The sequence below is a fragment of the Haliotis rubra genome, unplaced genomic scaffold, assembly GCF_003918875.1.
Source record: "Haliotis rubra isolate DU_JTF1 unplaced genomic scaffold, ASM391887v1 Scf68, whole genome shotgun sequence".
NCBI lineage: Eukaryota > Metazoa > Mollusca > Gastropoda > Lepetellida > Haliotidae > Haliotis > Haliotis rubra.
This window is the reverse complement of record NW_025767390.1, coordinates 2580984-2602322: the sequence shown is the minus strand read 5'-3', so window position 1 is coordinate 2602322 and position 21339 is coordinate 2580984. Positions and strand designations below refer to the sequence as shown.

Below are 21339 nucleotides of genomic sequence, written 5' to 3'. Positions count from 1 at the left end.
GGATGCAAGGAGGTTGCACTGCATCAGTTGCTGATACTGTTGCTGCTCCTGGTCCATTCCTCTGACACAAATCCAGACCACTGTCAGACTCCCCTTTCCAGAAGCTGGCATCCTACTGTAAGCAATATGTGTCCCCAGTGGGCAAACATTTAATATTCGGTCACAAAAGCTGGAGACAGATTTAACAATGCAGACATATCAGGGATGATGAATCAAGGAATACTAACTTATGCTCAGTGGGTATGTCAGAACTATAATAAAATGAAGCTTTGCAATATGTTGATGTATTTGCCTCGTATGAAATCTTTTGGATTTCTGAAGTATAAAAGTAGGTTTCTCTGAAAGTCTATATTTCCTGCCAAGATTTTTGAATAATTTGTCAATTAGTGACTGGTAAGCCTCCAGCTTATAGAAGATAACATCTCAGTCTTATTACTACACCACTCAACTTTTGATAGGGTTTGTGAGACTTGTCATTCTTCTTTAAACTTACACATGACATTGGAATCAGTTTTGTGTCATGTTGTTATCACGGCAGGGGACACCAGAAATGGGCTTCACAGGTTGTACCCACGTAGGGAATTGAACTCAGGCCCACCCCACCACTGCTTCTGTCATGGAGAGATTAAACGATATCCCTATCAAAAGTGCTGTAGTATATTTATCATTAACTAACCAGTTCAGTAATGTTGAACATATCTGGTTATTGGGGTGGAAATATTCTCTATTTATAACATATTAATATTTTTACAAGATGCTTTTCTCAATATTTCTTCTCGGGTCGGTGGGGTAGCCTAGTAGTTCAAGTGTTCGCTCGTCACATTGAAGACCCGTGTACAATGTGTGAAGTGCATATCAGGTGTCACTGCCGTGAAATTGCTGGAATATTGCTACAAACTAAAACTTCCCCTCTGTCTCAATATTTCTACATCCAACAGCAGGTCACTGTGTCTCAACAGATCAGCCAGATGCTTTTGAAAGTTGTTACCTGCTCAAGCATAAACACACAGACAGAGCCACCACTCCGTTATGCCACCTGCTTGTGTCCTTCCTTGTGCAGCAATCGTGTAGGTTTTGCTTGTAGACAATGTTGATTGTAGTATGTACCCATCATTGTCCTCCTCTAACCGTCCCCTAGCATATACTCCCAATTATTTTTACGCCTTTTCCAGATCAGTGAGATACTGATAGCTATTCTTGATATATTTTTCAGAATGTAATTAGGTGTTTTTTGACGTGATAGAAAGATTTATGAAAATAGAACTTTACAGATGTAGTTTGAATAAATGTTTATTTACATAATATTTTCAAATTTTATCTTGTACCAAACTGATACTTTTTTCTCTATATCGCTAAATAGTATGATAATATTGTCTTCCCTTTCCTCACAGCCTTCTAAATATTGAGGGTGACAAATCTATTGGGTACTTTTGCATGACCTAGATGGGCATGAGTGGTTATCATAATCACAACAGATATACACGTTTCACTTCCTTATCAGGGGAGCTTGAGTAGCCGAATGGCTCATGCATATACCTGTCTCGCTTAAGGATAGGTTTGATTCCGTACAAAGTGCACTCTTATGGCCACCCTCGTGTGCCCCTGATGGAAGTATAGATTATATATAATAGACAATCACCAGCTGTGTCTTTAGTGATAGATTGATATTTTATTATATGGGACCGTTCAAAATTTATGGCTAGGGGGGATGATGGTGATATTTATAGAGAAGCATGTACAATGTAAATGAACCCCCCTAAGATTTATGTACCAAAAAAGTGACCTCCCCATGCATGTCATGACTAAATCAATGATACCTCCACCCATAATTTTTAAGCATAATTTAAAAAAAATTATGTACAAAATTGATGACACCCCCAACACCCCCAGAACACAGAATCCCCTTTAACATCATCACCCCTTTCCATAAGTTATGAACAGTCCCTAAAGTGGAATGTTTGAAAGAATGTTTTGAAAAGATAACATTTAAGAGATTAAAGTTTGAATTTTGAATATTCTATTCTTTGTGGCAGATTTTGCTCAATGGAAACTACCATTTACCTTACTTTAGGTTGGGACAAGCATTCAGAGCTTCCATCACCATGAAACTGCTTGTATATCTGTTGTATTTATGCTAGCTGTCTCTTTCCCAGAAGGATAGCATGTGTATGTATGTGTATGTATACACGCATATGTCTTTTAAATTGGTTGAATGTGCACCCTTTATAATTTTTGTAGAATAAACAAATGCTATATACCGCTGATCAAGTGTCCTGTTTTCTTTGTCCTTGGTGTTGAAGTTTCTAGTGAAACAGTAAATTTGTTCTAAATTGCGCAGTGAAAGACTTGCTCTTTCCATTTTTCAATAGAACAAAGGTTATGTGAATAGTAATATATGTGTTATGTGAAGATTTATGAGTATGAACTTATACATAACTTGTGGACAAGTATTTCAAAATTATTCATGAGAAGTCTAGAAGGTCTAAAGACATCCATGACATAAGGACACCAACTGCAGGCTGTCAGGGTAATGGCAGCACACAAGCTGGCCACCTGAGCAACAATTTTGGTATGCCCCTAGAATCAGCTCAACAAGTCATAGTTCACAGAAGGGACTCGCATTGCTTTAAAGTGGTGGTTTCGTCATGGCCTATCATCGTTGAATTCACTGAACTATACATGTATAACACTTGTTGAAGCATGAATATGTACTAAAAACATGAGGCCAGTGATACATATTCATTCAAGCTTGTTAAGCTTGTTATACACGTTTTCTTTGTGGTGCGTCATGTATGCATATATATTCCCCCTTGTACTCCCTACCATTCATCTGATGAAGGAGCAAGCATACACTCTGAAACGTGGTATTATTCACAATAAAGAAAGCGACATCCATAAATCTTGCTTTTCATATGTATTCCACTTCTAATGCTCTTCAAAGATTTGAAACATAAACTTTATTTGAATTTAACAGAAATCACACCTACATCTGGTCCGTTCAATGCATGTTCATACTTGGAACAACTGCAGTAGAGATGGCGGGGGTACATTGTGTATTCTATTATTCTTTACCGGTGGTAGGATATCAGGTTGGATGCGGCCATACAACTATGATAAACGTTAATCGTTGTTTCGATCTTCAGACTGTCTCTCGACTATCATAAAGACAACCTTTCCACATGGGCAGGCTTCCTCGCCTACAGCACAATATACACAAGTGAATATATGACTATTGTGATCTGCACAATCTCTAGTAAACCCGGATGTTAAGACAGGTTGTTTTTACCTGAACATTTAATACATATGAGTAATTTTGTGTCCTGAGAAATGTTTTCCTGTTATTTGACAGTCCCGGACATGTGGAATTTATGTGATGGTGTTCAGACAAACTGTATTGGAGACTGGTCTTAGGAATGAATTTGATCACACCGCCCCAGTTTTGTCATGTTCCAACAATAATGTAACATAATGTTCAAACTTATAACCAGTGTGCGAAATAGTCTCCAAATGTTCCTGAAAGTTACTGGCCCACAAAATAATTCACTAGCCCGAAATTTGAATGTACAATCAAGCAAAAGATTACAAACATAGATATAGATAAATAGAATAAGATATTGTCGGCATGAAACGGGTTACATCATTAAGTTGCTAATATGATGAACATTTTCATCAGGTCATAATCTTGCGTAATTTAAAATTACAAGTCGGAGAGTGACATGTTTACAAAATGACCCCATGACAATTCGCTAGCCATTCGGGCCAGAGACTGAGATGTTCTGGCCCGACTGGATTTTTACTAGCCACGGGCTAGCGGGCCAGTGGCTATTTCGCACACTGCTTATAACTGATCTATTTTAAAAGTAAAACGGTATAAATGTTTTCATTCCCTCCCTCTTATTGCCATCCTTTGCCAAGGAACCGGATCGGGTGGTTGATGCATGGCGTCGAATCCCTTGAGTGCATTAGATATTTAACCCGAGAAGATCCGGGTTAGAATTGATCTTCAGTAGCCCATGCTTATCGTAAGAGGCGACTTACGGGATCGGGTGGAGGGCTCGCTGACTTGGTTGACACATATCCCAGTAGATCGATGTTCAAGCCTTTGATCACAGGATTATCTGGGCCAGACTCGAAAATTTACAGACTGCCGCCATATAGCTTAAGCCTGGGATAAAGTTGAGTGCGGCGTAAAACTAAACTCACTCATATCCTTGAGTGCGGCGTTAAACAACATGTAAACAAACTGTTCCATGGCATTACATAATGAGTTGTCGTTCATGGTGTTAGTTTATATTGCACAATAGCTATAGAAATATTACGTCACCAGCGGTGACATGTTTCGGATAACATATTCATCACGTGACATCTGCTCAGTCAAGTGGAACGAAATAGCGCAGTCCATAGCTCTGTTTTGAGAACTGGTTGTCACGAACACTGGGTAGGTGATCTACTGCGACGTGGGACAGTAACACCATGGAGCAGAGGCAAAGATTGAACGTGGCCAACGGGGTCATTTCTGGAGTTGTTATTTTGTGTGGTAAGCGACTTTTAGAATATAGAAATACTTTCAGATCGTTCTGTTGTAACAGAGACCATACGCCGATATTTGGTTAACTCGATAAAGTACGTTCCAGAACAGCGTACATTCTTATGATCTGAAGGCTTAGCAAGTTCACCTCTCGTTAAGAGGGAGAGATATATAGATATTAACGTTAATATTCGAGGCGGGGGTTGGTGGGTGGGTAGGGTTGAAGGGGTGATGTGTCAAGAAAACATAGTGTCTCAATGTCTCTGAAATTACGTGGAAAGGTTTTGCTCCAGGCAGTTGAGACAAAAATATCTGCTCATTTATAACACTGGCGTCAAGATGTTTGTCGTGTCAGGCCCCGTCGCGATGTCCAAAAATATTGATTGTCAATTGTCCGTTAAATTTCCGTCTCTGTTGATGTAAATGTCTAATGATCAAATACTAGATAACAATGGAATTATATATGTTTTTCTTTTGTATAAATATGTACTTTGAATGACTGTTGACAATATTTTGAAAGTGTTTCTTCAATATATCTCCTGTATATAGTGGTTGATGCTTTCGCTGGTCACGCTGAAGACCGGGGTTCAATTCCCCACATGGTTACAATGTGTGAGGCCCATTTCTGGTGTCCCCCCGTGATATTGCTGGAATTGTGCAAAACTAAACTCAGCCACTCTATATATCTCCTGTATGTCAACGTTGAAGTACGGTCGTTAACATCGCCTTAGCGCTAACATCACACATCATCAAATGGCATCTCGCAAAGTGGAAAATAACCCCGTTATTGTAAATAGTCAGTGACCTCCCTTGCCTCGAGCTAACGGCTTCATGCATGTTCCGGGTATTATGTCTGTTGCACTTCTATTTTCTCTTTACTAAGGGTTTCGTCTGTCTGTCTGTCGTTGTCTGTGCTGCACATTTATCATCCAAAACTGTGTTCCACAGGAGATATCGCTTGTGTGAGATCATATGATATCTCCTAGGAGATATCGTTTTGACAGTAGATTTTGTACAATGCCCTGACAATGCTATGACGTCATCGACTTGATGATGACACAATGCTATGACATCACTGCACTTATGTATTCCAGGAATTATCTATGGTGCATTGACGGGTTCTGTCGCCACCATCAATTTGCCGTTCCCAGCATGGGTCTTTTGCTTTGCGGTTAGTATTTCAAGACGATAAATATGTGCCTAAACCTTTCCATTTCCATAAAGAGGCTCTGCTAACAGTATTGACCATTGTCTGATTCCGGCTATATATATAACTGGTGCCATGTACTCGCGTATTTTCCGCTTCCATCACAAATACATGCAAATACACGGTGCAGTGTGCGAAATAGCTACTGGCCCACTACCCCGTGGCTAGTAAAAATCCAGTCGGGCAAGTAAATCTCCACAGTCACTGGCCCGACTGGCTAGTGAATTTTCTCGGGGTCATTTTGTAAATATATCACTCTCTCCGACTTGTTAAGTTATAATACACTTTAAAATCATGCAAAATTATGGCCTGATAAAAATGAAAAATGTTCATCTTATTAGCAGCTTAATGATGAAACCCGTGTCATGCCGACAATATCTTATTCTCATCTATTTTTGTTTTCTTTTGCGTGGTTTCTACATTCACATTTCGGTCTAGTGAATTGTTGCCTAGTAACTAACTTTCAGGCATAGCTAGCCCTACTGGGTAGCAAAATTTGGAAACTATTTCGCACACTGAATACTCGTAAAGTGTCGACATAAAAAGTAAGCAGAAGTCGAAATAGGGGTAATTATATTATTTCAATATATGTATTAATTTTCATTTTGGGGTAGAAATTCATACTGAGTAATACATTGAGTAATTGGGAAATTTAGCTCATTGATGTGTCGACTGTGGAAGATCCTCCTCACGTCTGCCATAACAGATTCCGTGAAGATCCGGGTTAGATGTGATCTTCAGGAATCCATGCTTGTCGTAAGAGGGGCCTAACAGGATCGGGTGGTCAGGATCGCTGACTTGGTTGACACATGCCATCGAATCCCTGGTGCGTAGGTCAATGCTCATGCTGTTGATCACTGGATTGTCTGGTCCAGATTCGATTATTTACAGACCGCTGCCATATAGCTAGAATATTGCTGAGTGCGGCGTAAAACTAAACTCACTCACTCACTGTCATAACAGTTTCGGAAAGCATGTTATGCCTTCACCTCAAATGTTGTGAAATGTACAACCCAAATACTGGAGATGCTGTGATGTTCATAACAGAAAACAGCTTATTATTACACAGCTGATGTCATCCTCCTATCACACAGCCTTGTTCATATTTCAGCCCTTCTAAATCAAATGGACCGACTCCGTTGTGCAGTGGTTAGAGCGTCCGCCCGGAGAGCGGAAGGTTGCGGGTTCGATTCCCGACCGCGTCATACCAAAAGACGTTATAATATAGCTCTTGTTGGTCCCTGCCTGGCGCTCGGCATTAATGGGTACAACAGGGTCGGCTCGGAGTCAGTATAATGTGTCTGAGTTGGGTATTACATGCTTTACTGCGGCATGGTATCTCGGTGGGCTAGCACTATAAAACCAGCTTCAATCTGGGCTAGTACAAGCAGCCCAATTTATACACATGAGCGAAATATTGTTACGATATTACGACGTTAAATCCCATTTCAACTCACCATCTAAATCAGTGGGAGGACATCAGGTATTTGACATTAGTTGGAACAGATCATCGATATTTGTCAAATTCCTTAGGTTTTTTTCTAATCAAGCGGAAATTCGTTGCTCATGGGATGCCTACTTGCGTAAATGTCGCATCCCCCAATAACGTTAGGCCTACGTCTTCAAAATCTATTTGAAGAATATCGAGTTTCTATTTGATGCAATTAAAAATTGAAAGAACATTCATTTTCCTTTAACCAATCTTGTGAGCATTTATAGCTTTTTATGACAGCTGCGTTTTATACCGTGACTGCAAGTGATCCAGAATTACATGTGTTATCTCACTTAGAAGATAAAGCTACTCTGTTTTCAATTTTGCGGTCCTTTAATCGTTGATTTAAGACCGCTAAACGTAATTGAAAAACCGAACGCGTTAGACGTGTTCCCTCTCTGCACTCCACCCTCGTAAGAAAATAGTGAACGCTGTCAATATTTAAATGATAGTTTGTTAAACAACTTTTTTATTAATAAATCATAATTCATGAAATTACAAATTCACAATGATAGAACCATTATAATGCATCATGACAAATTAGAAAACGATTGTACATGTAGTTTTTGAGTAAAGTGACCAAACACTGTCACGAACAGTTTTATGCTAGACTATTGATGCAGCTGGAGATCGAACCACAGACCTTTCGTTTTCTGGGCAAAGTCACCATCCCCTGCATCATGGGGGCGGTTACCTTGCCTGCCAAACCTTTCGAGCATACAAATATATTGCTGCAAACGTAAAATAGAAGCCTCAGCCTGTATAGATCTTCATTTCCTTGAAAAATATTAAACATAACATTTTCTTTTCAGTATATAACTCCTGGGATTTTTGGGATCGTTGCTGCTGCGACCAAAAACACTTGTCTCGTAAGCGGAAGTTTTAGTTATATTTCATGCATACAACTGTTCATACATGCATACAATTGCTCATACATGCATAAGCCGTTACTGAATGTATAGAACTGTTCGTGCATGCACAAACTGTTCAGATATGCGTATTGCTTAGATATGCATGCAACTATTCAGTTGTGTAAGCAGCAGTACATGCAGGTATAAATACCATGGTTCAGATATGAATACAGCTGTTCAGACATGCATGCAACTGTTCTGATATGAATACCACTGTTCAGATATGCTGCAACTGTTCAGACATGCATACAACTGTTCAGATATGAATACCACTGTTCATATATGTATGCAACTGTTCAGATATAAGTACTAGTGTTAAGATATGCTTGCAGATGTTCAGATATGAATACCATTGTTCAGATATGCATACAACTGTATAACTAACCAAACAAGTAAACCTAAACCTAAAAAACCGTCGCTTTGGATGTTGGGCTTCTTTTTGTCACCAAATTGTCCAGGGGTTAATATTACACAATGAAGTGTTTACTGCAAGGAGCACGAATTTCCGAACCTACCAGTGATCGGGGGAATGTCTTTTGCCATTGGCAGTTTTGGCACTAGCACTAGCTAGTTAAATGGTCACTTTTTTCCAACTCTGACTTGGCCAATAAACTGCAAGTATTTCATAAGAAAGTTCAGATAAATGTGATTGTATTCCAGTACATCACCCACCTCGTGTTGAGCTTGCTGACCCTTTGCCTGATGATCTACGTCAGTTACACTGCTATGATACTGTTGCCTGCCTTCAGCGCCATCAACCTCTGCTCTGACAGGTAGGACAGTGCCGTAAATACATAAATAACTCTTTTTTTATACATACCCTGAAAGACCACAGTTTATATATACACAAACAACTTAATTAATCACCCCCTGTAATTTTCCAATGACAGGTTTTCAATTTGTTCATAAAAATGATCCGTATGATCCTTTGACTCATGAAAAACGACAAAATGATTGGAATTCATGTTGCTTTTATGATGATTATTGCTCATTTTATAACACTGATTTTCATACAAAACCATTTCTGGTTTGGCCCTGGAATGTTTAATGTTAAATTTATTGGTAAATGTGAACATTCAAAATATCATTTTGGAAGTCTTACACGATTCAAGGTCAATACCGACTGTAACCTCCATGTGACTGTATGACAGTCAGCACTCTCGACCACATACCCCCTGTCACCCTCCTGATCCTCTGAAGGGGCAGTGTTACGACGTAAATTGTAATAAAAACGCAAATTGTAATACTTGCAGCAAATTGTAATACTTGCAGCAAATTGTAATAAACTTGACGTAAATTGTAATAAAAACGTAAATTGTAATAAAAATTGACGTAAATTGTAATACGAAAATTGTAATAAAAATTGACGTAAATTGTAATAATTTTCGTTGCGGTAAAATGTAATAGATATTTACGTAAATTGTAATAACAGTTTTAATCACTCGTAAATACGCGGGTGTTTGTTTTTCGTTGCATTTCATACATCAAATAAGCTTGTTAGGGCGATAACTCAAGAAAGAAATGATGGATTTTGTTCAAATTTGGTACCAAGGTATATTGGCGAGATTCACCGACACAAGTGAAATGGAGTGACCTTGAGATAATTTTCAAGGTCACAGCAAAAATCTGAGGGTTTTGCCAATATAAAGATTGTTAGCGCGATACCCAAGAAAGAATTGACAAATCTTAGCCAAATGACGAAAATGATATTCGTCCTGATATATAATCGATATAAAATCTCTTACTGTCCTCTGTATCATGTCTTTTCGCAAATATCTTTTGAGGTTTTGATATGTATAAATATAAAGTGGGGTGGGGTGGGTTTCTAACGGGTATATCAAATCAAATCAAATCAAATTAGACATTTGTATAGCGCTACATATCCAGAGTCCTGCTCATGTTCACTTAGTCGAATGCTCCTTTGAAGAGGGTGGTTTTGAGACAAGATCGGAAACTGTTGATATTTTCCGATTTTCTGACATTTTCAAGTAATCAATTCCAGAGTACAGCACCCGGTCTGCTAAATGATCTGTCTCCGTATGTTGTGGTTCGGACAAATGGAATAGCCTAGCTGACTAGCAATGACATGCATCACAAATTAAACTTCAGGAAACAAAATATGCAAGAAACATTTTTGTATGTTTGAGATTGGTAGAGGTCGGCTAGAATCAAACGTAGATATTAAACTGCACAAAAAGGCAATTTGAAGCTACAATCGCTTGTTCAAATGACTCCCCCTTCGGTTTACTGAAAGAACTCGAGAAAGAAATGATGGATTTTGTTCAAATTTGGTACCAAGGTTTATTGACGAGATTTACCGACACCACTTGAATTTAGTGACATTGAGGTCATTTTAAAGGTCACAGCGAAGGTGTAACAGTTTTGCACATGCCAAGCTTGGTAGCCGCGAACTCAGGAAAGAATTAATAGATTTTGATCCAATTTTATATCAAGGTGTATTGGCGGGAATCCCCCTACACCAATTGAAACAAAATATGCAAAATACATGTATGTTGGTAAAAGTCAAACTTAGATATTAAACTGCACATAAAAGCAACTTTAAACTATACTCGCTTGTTCAAGTGACTCCCCCTTCATGTTTACTGAAAGGGCTTGTTTTGGAGACACTACTCACCCCCTTTCAGTTGACGTCATCATAAGAATATATCTCATCCTAAAGTTTTCACTTATTCATACATGGTGTCAAGGGTTCAAACTAAATACTGAATGGTCACACAAGTGTCAGCTCTCAATATGTTGTATATCTGGACACAATGTTTTTGAAAATTTAAAATGAGGGTGTCCTAAAAATACAGTCCCCGTCTAAATGTAAATCAAGCAATCCAAATCTTTGAATGTTGATGATGACGGGAATTCATCCAATACTATGCTGAACATATTTTATATGATACTATCTGAGGGTATACCATTATCCAAGAGATAGCGCAATAGTGCAGTTGTAAGGCGTCTGCCTATCACGCTGAAAGCCCTGTTTCGAGGAGGCGCCGAGGTTCGGTTCCCGAGATGGGCACATTTGCGTAGTATCCTTGGACAAGATACTTAGATCTACACTGTCTCAGTTCACCCAGCTGTAAAATGGGTACCCGTGAGTATGTGCTGGCAATGTGAGTGTTAAGTTCATTGCGCCTAACAGGCAGCATGGCTGTACAGTCCCCAGGGAGTTTAAAAAGTATCGAAAACTACGATAGTGTCCTATGATCGGGGATAGTAATGTACGTAGCGCCGTGAGCAGGCAATGTGCCTGGATGTGAGCGCCATATAAGCGGACTATTACTATTACTAGATACCAAATGGGAGATCGTTTTCCATTTTCTGCAAATTTGCAAGAAACATAATACCCCAATGTTGTGATGACTAATATCTCGCTAACCACATTACCCACATGCAATCATGGATATGACTTTGCTAATGATTCCTTCAAAATAAAATGGATGCTTTTTTTCAAACATTGGACATCGAGAATATAGTTAGTTTGACTACTTTTTCAACGCCCCTCGTAACATACTAAAAAAGAAATGAGAACGTCTAAGGAAAAAAGCATTTCGATCTCTGAATACTTCTGAGCTATTTAAATACAAAAAGCAAAGGAATAAAGTAAATAATCTGAAAAGAATAGCCAAGGGAAACTTTTAATCTATTTTTGATAACTCTTTATCACCTCAGTCAGGTGGTTACTACTTCATCGGGACCCATTCCCCTTCTTGTCACTGATGATTCTGGGATACCTTCAGTTTTTACAGATTTGGATAAAGCTCAAACATTTAATGAATATTTTGTATCTGTTTCAAATGTTACTGATGGCGGCAAGACTTTGCCACCTGTTAGCCATCGCTGTGTTAACAGTATAACAAATGTCATTGTAACCGAAAAGGAGGTATCTGATAAGACCTTACCAGCAAACAAATCTAGTGGACCTGATGGCATTAACATGAGAGTGTTAAAACGAATTTGTACATCTATAGCTGAACCTCTTTGTTTGTTGTATAATATATCACTGAGTGACTGTATTTCCTACAATGTCTAAAACGGGTAATGTTACTCCTATTTTGAAAGAAGGAAATGCATCCCTCCCAACTAATTACAGACCTATTAGTTTAATACCTATCCTTTGGAAAATCCTTGAAAGAATAATGGTAAAGCATGTGCACGACCATTTCCATGAACATAACATTTTAAGTAAATTCCAGTCAGGTTTTACTGCTAGTCATTCTACTACATCTCAACATAGACATTTATCATAATATATGCTCAGTCCTAGAAAATCACCACCTTTACTGTATGCTGTTTTGTGATATTTCAAAAGCTTTTACAGGGCATGGCATAAAGGTTTATTGCACAAATTAGAAAATGATGGTGTTCGTGGAAACGTACTTAGTTGGTTAACTAACTATCTATCTGGGCCCGGTTGTTCAATACTCGGTTATCTTAACCGCCGGTTAACTCCTAACGGCCGGTTAAATCCTTAACCGGCCGTTAGGTAACCGAACGTTAAATATGCGTTGTTCAAAACATGGTTAGTCATGCCGTTAGCTAACGTCGCCGTCAAAGTTTAACAGTGTCGTTAACGTCACTGGTTAGTTTCCATATATCCCATAGTTCCGTTTTCTGTCTACTTCCGGTTTACCAAAAATGAAAACGCAAAATGTCGCCTGCACCCCAAGGAGAAAGAGAAGTCGAAATTTCTCTGCTGACGAAGAGAATGTAATCCAGTCAATGGTTGAGGACAACTCTATAGTTTATCATAGGCATGCGAAAGTCGTAGCGCTACGAACGTTTTGGATTGGAACACAAGGTTCCAGCCGTTTGCATAATTTATATTTCAAAGACAAATGATCCCAGCTCTGAGTGGGACCTACTTCAATTCCAACAACAGAAAAGACATTTTAATGAAAAACTATAGCACAGCTATAGATAAAATATGATGAATCCATGGAAATAATATTAATATTAGAAGCATGTGTTGTCCGTGGATAGAAAATGTATAAATATTACACACAGAGTTAAGCTTAGACGGCTACAGTCTTAATGAATCTTTGAATTCCCACAAGACCTATCGCTCACTTTTCACTCCTTAAATTGTCATGACTGTATGGCCAAGTCGTGAAGATGCTATCAATATCATTTATTAATTATTTGCCAAGTCTGTCAAAAAGTGTAATGTATGAACACACATTGCCAAATCTTTTAATATCAAACAATATAGATGTTGTGACTATAATACCATTAGCTTTTATCTGAAATATGCATTCAATGCCAATAGAAACTTAATATGTTACTAGCACCACGTGCAAGCAGATCAAACTGTAATTGTACTATAGGCCTCAGGGCCAACACTGCTGAATAAAAATTGATCTATTATCCGACCTTACTGTTGACAGGAATCTCGTGAATAATACTGTGCAATATCGTCATTATCTGAACGCCTTCACAGACGCATATTCCGGAAAGATGTCTTGAAAAACATGAAGCTGCGTCTAATTTATAGATGAACATAATTTCCTCGATACTCATTAATCAGATGGACCTTCATTTAGTTCAATTCACAAGTGACTGCAGAAAATGCATAATTCTTTTTAATGACTTCACGATCGGAAAACATGTATTATATACTCTCCCAAAAAAGAAACGCATATAGGAATTTCAACTGTATTTTTATGTTTATTTTGAAACATCTTGTAGGCTTTATGAGTCAATGAAATATAGCGAAATTGCACACTGGGAATGCAGACTTATCCGTCTTTGGCACCAACTCGAGGGAAGTCAGTTTGAGTGTCACATGGAGACGTGTGGTGGCGCTGAAGTCAATACCTCGTGTGACCACCGTGGGCATCCAGAACTGCACGGCATCGCCTCGGCATCGAACGAATCAGTCTCAGAATCTCACTCTGCCTGTAGTGCCTGTGCGAGTTGCTGAAGTGTCTGGGGCTGAGGGTTACGGCGTCGCACCCGTCTGTCCAGGGCATCCCACAGATGTTCGATCGGGTTTAAGTCCGGTGATCTTGAGGGCCAGGGGAGCACATTGATGTTGTGGTTCTGGAGGAAGTCTCTAGTGTGACGTGCTGTGTGGGGGCTGGCATTGTCCTGTTGAAACAACTCCCTCTGGCGATCAATGATTGGAAGGAGGTGTGGGCGTAGGATTCGTCACAGTACCGTTGAGCTGTCAGATTGCCCTGGATCATCACCAAATCACTTCTCCTACGGCAGGTGATCTCACCCACATCATAACACTGCCCCGGCCGAATCTGTCCACCTGGGGAACGCATGCCTCGGCGAAACGTCCACGTCGACGTCTGTACACCCGCATTCTTCCATCGCGTCGTTCCAATAGAAATCGTGATTCATCACTGAACCAGATTCTACGCCAATTCGGTAGGTTCCAGGCCTGAACGTTGGTGCACCATTGAACTCGATGTCGACGATGTTGTTGTTGAAGCACATGGCCCAAATACGGTCTTCTGGCACGTAAACCTGTTCCTGACGGTCTGTGCAGAAAGCCTCCTGAATCCAAATTTTTTGTCGAGCGGTACTGGTCGCGTAGCTGTTCGATGACGCAGGTGATGTACCCGGATGTAGCGATCCTGCGCCGCAGTGGTCGCTCGAGGTCGCCCACTACGAGGGGCATCTGCTACCGCATTCTGCCGGCGATATCTCTCCCAGAGCCGTGAAATGGTACTTTGGTGAACATTCCTGCGTCGGGCAACTGCACGTTGAGACTGGCCAGCTTCAAGCAAACCAATGGCGATATGACGGTTGGCTTCACTTAGACGTGGCATTTTGCGTTCGTCAACAATATTCCAAATACAGTGAATAATCGACAGACAGCGATCAACCTTTTATACCCATCATTGAGACTATCTGATCCCCAACTTTCACGTGCATTGCATGTGAATTGTGTATTCTGTGACACTACACGCCGAAATTGAAAATCATGCTGTTAAATACGGGTATTTTACGGATGGTGCGTTTTGTTGTGATGTTTCAAACCATAAACACCATAGGACTCATAAACAGAGCAAAACCTTTTGTAAAATGAATCACGTTTTAATTCATTGCCACATGAAATTGCTATTTTCTTGATGCGTTTCTTTTTTGGGAGAGTATATTTCATAAGTGTATTATAGAACGCTGTAGTAGATGAACACAATTTCCTCGATACCCATTAATCAGGTGAACCTCCATTTAATGCATAGATAGTTCTTTTCGATGTCTCCAAGGACGGGAAACATGTATTATATTTCATAAGTGTATTATAGAAAGCTGCAACGATTCGGCAGAGAAATACTATTGTGCCAGTGTATTCCTTATATGAACCTATCAGTGTATAACATTAGCATTCAGATATTGTTATAAAAAAAAGGTTAAAAATTCCAAATATTATCGTGTAATATGACAAGAGATAGTGTTGTGTTCGCTGTGACAAAAAGGTCTCGATATTCAAATATAACATTTAATCAAAGTGACTACGAAGTAGGCCTGCATATCACTCACAACAGAAATAGATACATAATAATGTTTTGTTTCTTTTCCTACACATCAGTTGCGAGAGCAATGTGTATGCTAACTAAGTTTTCGTCAATTTATATAGCATTTTTAAAAGATGATTTGCTTCAATTAAAACATTCGAAGAATGAAAAAGAAATTAGGCCTATTGCTGAAATGATTAGGAAAAATATAATTAAAATCCATCTATGGGAAGGGATGCCAGACGGACATATCAAAACATAATCGGATAATTACTTGGAGTATAGACTTTCAAAAATAGCATATTAATTAACAATGATATCAGTTTTTCATAAAATCACTAATAATTCTGAAACGTTGCCGATAAACCTGGAATCGTGTTCAGATGTTTTCATAAATACACTCACACGAACGCCCAAGTGCACTTTGCGCCCTATTGGATAGTGTTTACAAAATCACGTTTCGCGAAGGCCGGTATTGAAACGCCAATTACATCACTTATATTTCTTATTCAGCGGCGACAAATGAATCACTGCATTCTAAGGCTGGGACGGGTACTCGGGTACTCGAATCCGGGTCGGGTACAGCTGGAATCGAGTCCTATTTCTAGGAATCGAGTATCCGGAAAGGGAGATAGCTCTATAATGACAAGGGCAGACAATAGCTTGTCTTTTTCATTTTTGACTTAACACACATTTACATCCTTGAGTGAGTGAGTTAAGTTTTACGCCGCACTCAGCAATATTCCAGCTATATGGCGGCGGTCTGTAAATAAACGAGTCTGGACCAGACAATCCAGTGATCAACAACATGAGCATTGATGTGCGCAATTGGAAACCGATGACATATGTCAACCAAGTCAGCGAGTCTGACCAACCGATCCCGTTAGTGGCCTCTTACGACAAGCATGGGTTACTGAAGATCCATATTCTAACCCGGAAATTCACGGGTTTTTACATCATTGGTATTGTCCGATTAATGAAGCATAGTTTTAATGACTGTAATTTATCTGTGCATGTGCAGTGAGTAGTTAAGTTACAGTAGCAGCAGGAACAAAACGTTCGTTGTTATAACGAGGAATGTAAGTAATGGTGTTACTCTCTATATTGGTTAAACAGACGTAAATTAAATAGCTTGAGGTCAGTTTTAATGTCTTATTACCAACTGTTCAAGTTTTCCACAATAATCTCTGTCAAATCGTGATTGAATATTCAGAAAGTTGACCCGAATGTATTTCTTACATTTCCGGGTACTCGACTCCGATTCGGGTACGTACATGCGGGTACTCGATTCCATTGTTTCCTACTCGTCCCAGCCCTACTGAATTCCTCATAAATTTTAGCATCTAATTACAACTGGTCTTTTTGGCACCAATACCAAGTGTCTAGATAAAGTGAAACGAAAGATACTGGGGGTGCTCGAAAGACAACACCTGTTTGAAATTTCAGACTTTACACTGTGTAGCATTTTCTCAAATTTTCAGACACCCATTTGCATGGAAAGAGCATAGTAGCAAGAAATGGAAAATTAAAATAGATACAATACAGGAATGTGATGTGTTTACACGAAACTGTCAAGTTTCTGTGCTGCGTGACGCCATGACTGATGCAAGTGTTAAAAGATGAAACGTAGGCATCATGCATGTACTTGTACAACATGTATTTTAGTTCCTATGATGTGCATAGATACAGTTTCGTATGTAACTCTTCGTCAGAATAATTTCCAATATCGAAGTCCAGTCCCAGATACACCCTATCCTTTCTTTGCTGAACTGGCATCATGAAAGCAGTGTTAGCCATGAACGCCATTTGCGAGTTAACCCCACTGTTAAAAAGTTAGCGGCGGTCCTTAGGTGTGTTAACTTAACGTCACGTAAACAGCCTGTTAAAAGTTAACAGAGTTTTGAACAACAAGATAACCCTCTGTTATTAGGTAACAGTCGGTTAAATGTACTTAACGGCTAGTTAAAAGATAACCGAGTTTTGAACAACCGGGCCCTGATAGACGACAGTGTGTCTCTGTTAATGGAACATTATGAAAAACCAAATGTTACTGCAGGGGTTCCTCAAGGATCTGCCCTTGGTTAATTTGTGTTCCTTGTATATATCAATGATTTACCTGGAAATTTACAAATATCACAATAATGTTGGCCGATGACACATCAATCGGTGTTGCGGGAAAATATGTAAAATCCATAGAAGCAACTCTCAACTATGATTTAGCCCAATTGAATAAATGGGCAGAAAAGTGGTGTAGTGTGTTCTAACGGTTATATCTAGCATACTTTAAGACATAGAGGGGGTGGTGGTGGTTCTAACGGTTATATCTCAAATACATGTAGAGGCGGGAGGCCTAACGAGTATGAACAACAATAAAAACTTTCATGCATTTATAACCCACATTTTCGAACCCTTTTATCGGTCTCTAAAAGGGAGCTGGCAATAGATTTTAATGAGCTTCGTCCTTCAAGCCTGAAAACCTTGTAATATGGTTGATTAATCCTTTGTCATTATTCAAAAAAAGTAGTGAGGTTGTGCTCTATTATTATAGATTTCTAAAATATATGGACACTATTGGGACGTTGGTAACTGTCATCAGACATTATTTGACGACATTTCTCATGGTTTGAATATAGCCGACTTTATAGAAGATAAATATCAGTTTACAACACAACTGCCTAAATCTTGGTATTTTCGGAACCAGAGAAGGAATATGCCGATATTTAGGTCGTTAACCTAGCATATTATGGTCACGAATATAATTTTCTATTTATTACCGAAGTCTTTAATTGCGGAAATTACGCGATAATCTACTTTCCATCAAAGGCAGGCTCCCCGCCATCGTTGTATTTAGAAGGCGGCTTCTTAGAAGCAACGTGACGTCATAACATTGTTCATGATGTCATGTCACCATGATAAAGTGATATTTTACCCGGTGCATATCGCATGAAAACAAATTATCCCCGATATGTTTGCCCTCGTAGGTTATAAGCATTGTTATGATCATTCGTTGAGGTTAATGCCACCCTTTGAATTCTTTGTTGTATTTTGAGCGGTGAAACTAAATAAATGATTTCTTTGGTCTACCCATAACAATTAAGGTGTCAACTTCCACTGTATACCTTACAGAAAGAAGTTTTGACTTTACTTTGATAACGAGCACATCTGATCGATTCCTTGAAGCAAATGATGCAATTCAATATCATTTCTACATTTTATTTTAAATGCATCAATCAAATACAACAAATGAGTAGACAGATTGACTGCTATGTGGCAAGGAATAACCAGGCGCCAGCGATTTATGATATTCTTAGCAAATGTAACTTAAAATTCCCTCTCATAAAAATACAATAATATATAGTAATATGATGAAGAAAATAATACGAACCAGGTTAAACTATGACAACGCAATATAAGAAAGTATGATCGAAACATAAATCATAATAAATCACATATGATTAAAACATTAAATTAACTTCAAATATGTCATTGCGTCAACATTGAAAATAATTCGAAAATGAATAAAAAGAAACGTACATTTCAAAGCGTAAACAAACAATATCCTGTTATTTTGGGATATGCTATGAAGAACTTCAAAATGTAATAGAAATAACATTAAATTATTGAAAGCTATTGCTCGTAAAATATGTCCTTGCGTCAACATCGAAAATAACTCCATAATGAAAAACAATTAACTTTAATTTTCGAAACATACACAAATAATCTCTGGCTTTTTTAAGACGTGTCACGAATAATTTCACAGCTGGTAGAATTAGCATGAAATTATAGAAACCATTTGCTAACAAAAACTTGAAAATTAGTAATCACAAAGCGTCACAAACATAGCTATTACCCCCGCAACATGTCAATATCTGAATGTCGCAATTATCCTCTGTTTGACCCTGAAAATTATGTAAACGTTACCGAAACTGTCATCTGATGCCTTGATTCAAAATGCGAACAAATTCCATCCATTAAGTTTGGAGATATCGCAAGAATACTCGCTGTGACCTTGAAAATAATCCGAAGGTCACTGAATTCGACTGGCGTTAGACGATACTCCCAACGCATCTTGGTACTACCTTTAAGCAAAACATATTAATTCTGTCTTGTATTTTCGCACTAAAAGGTTAGACATGTGCAAAACACTTTTCACTGTGAACTTAAAATGAGCACAAGTTTCCCAATCAATTGGTGTTGGGGGAATCCCGCCAATACACCTTGATATAAAATTGGATCAAAATCTATTAATACTTTCCTGAGTTCGCGGCTACCAAGCTTGGCATGTGCAAAACTGTTACACCTTCGCTGTGACCTTTAAAATGACTTCAAGGTCACTAAATTCAAGTGGTGTCGGTAAATCTCGTCAATAAACCTTGGTACCAAATTTGAACAAAATCCATCATTTCTTTCTCGAGTTCTTTCAGTAAACCGAAGGGGGAGTCATTTGAACAAGCGATTGTAGTTTTGAAATTGCCTTTTTGTGCAGTTTAATATCTACGTTTGATTCTAGCCAACTTCTACCAATCTCAAACATAGCATATTTTGTTTCCTGAAGTTTGTGATGCATTTTATTGCAGATTTTACGTTTTTTGGGAGTACCAAGCCAAGATACAAAGTCTCACAAAATGGGGATCGTGAGGCTGCAACATAGCAAAACCAATTTGCTTGAGGCTGACAGATAATATGTAGAAAAATAAAACATAAAAACAGCTGCATTTGTATTATATTCTAGGTGAGGCTGACTACTATTTGAACGTCCCTCGTAGTTATACCCGTTAGAACACCCACCCACCTCTCCGACTCTACATGCATCCACCCCCACTTTATATGTATACATATCAAAACCTCAAAAGATATTTGCGAAAAGACATGATACAGAGGACAGATTATGTCGATTATATATCAGGATGAATATAATTTTCGTCATTTAGCTAAGATTTGTCAATTCTTTCTTGGGTTATCGCGCTAACAATCTTTATGTTGGCAAAACCCTCAGATTTTTGCTGTGACCTTGAAAATTATCTCAAGGTCACTCCATTTCACTTGTGTCGGTGAATCTCGCCAATATACTTTGGTACCAAATTTGAACAAAATCCATCTATTCTTTCTTGAGTTATCGCCCTAACAAGCTTATTTGATGTATGAAATGCAACGAAAAACAAACACCCGCGTATTTACGAGTGATTAAAACTGTTATTACAATTTACGTAAATATTTATTACATTTTACCGCAACGAAAATTATTACAATTTACGTCAATTTTTATTACAATTTTCGTATTACAATTTACGTCAATTTTTATTACAATTTACGTTTTTATTACAATTTACGTCAAGTTTATTACAATTTGCTGCAAGTATTACAATTTGCGTTTTTATTACAATTTACGTCGTAACAGGCAGTCTACGCTATTCCTCGTGTAAAGCAGCTTCCAACTGGGCCAGGTTCTGTGCAGGAGGATCCCTTTTTTGCACTCGACGACCAATCATGTCCTGCATATGCTCCATAGGGGTTAAGATCGGGGCTTGTCAGACATGTCAGGGGGTGCTTAACTAAGTTCCATGTGTATATTAAGCGCACTGCCTTCTGAACGCATTAACCACCAGGCTACCCCACCGGCTCTCATCATATCAGATCGATGGTGATGATGTCAAATATACGAGAGTTTGGTCCAGGGACAATTATTAACAGAACACCGTCCAGCTGGAACCTTGATG

The 21339-nt window shown here is 38.7% G+C and overlaps 1 protein-coding gene across 2 annotated transcripts in view; it reads left to right on the top strand.

Moving 5' to 3' along the window:
* Positions 1 to 4389: 4389 nt before the first annotated feature.
* LOC124257990 overlaps positions 4390 to 21339 on the top strand; it is a 38586-nt gene continuing 21636 nt past the window's right edge. The window contains exons 1-4 of one of the 2 annotated variants that reach the window (XM_046692070.1): positions 4390 to 4537; positions 5623 to 5699; positions 8040 to 8096; positions 8799 to 8911. In XM_046692070.1, coding sequence (XP_046548026.1) covers positions 4474 to 4537; positions 5623 to 5699; positions 8040 to 8096; positions 8799 to 8911 — 311 coding nt within the window. In that variant the 5' untranslated portion in view covers positions 4390 to 4473. The remainder of the gene's footprint in view (positions 4538 to 5622; positions 5700 to 8039; positions 8097 to 8798; positions 8912 to 21339) is intronic. The other variant, XM_046692071.1, reaches the window with a different exon arrangement.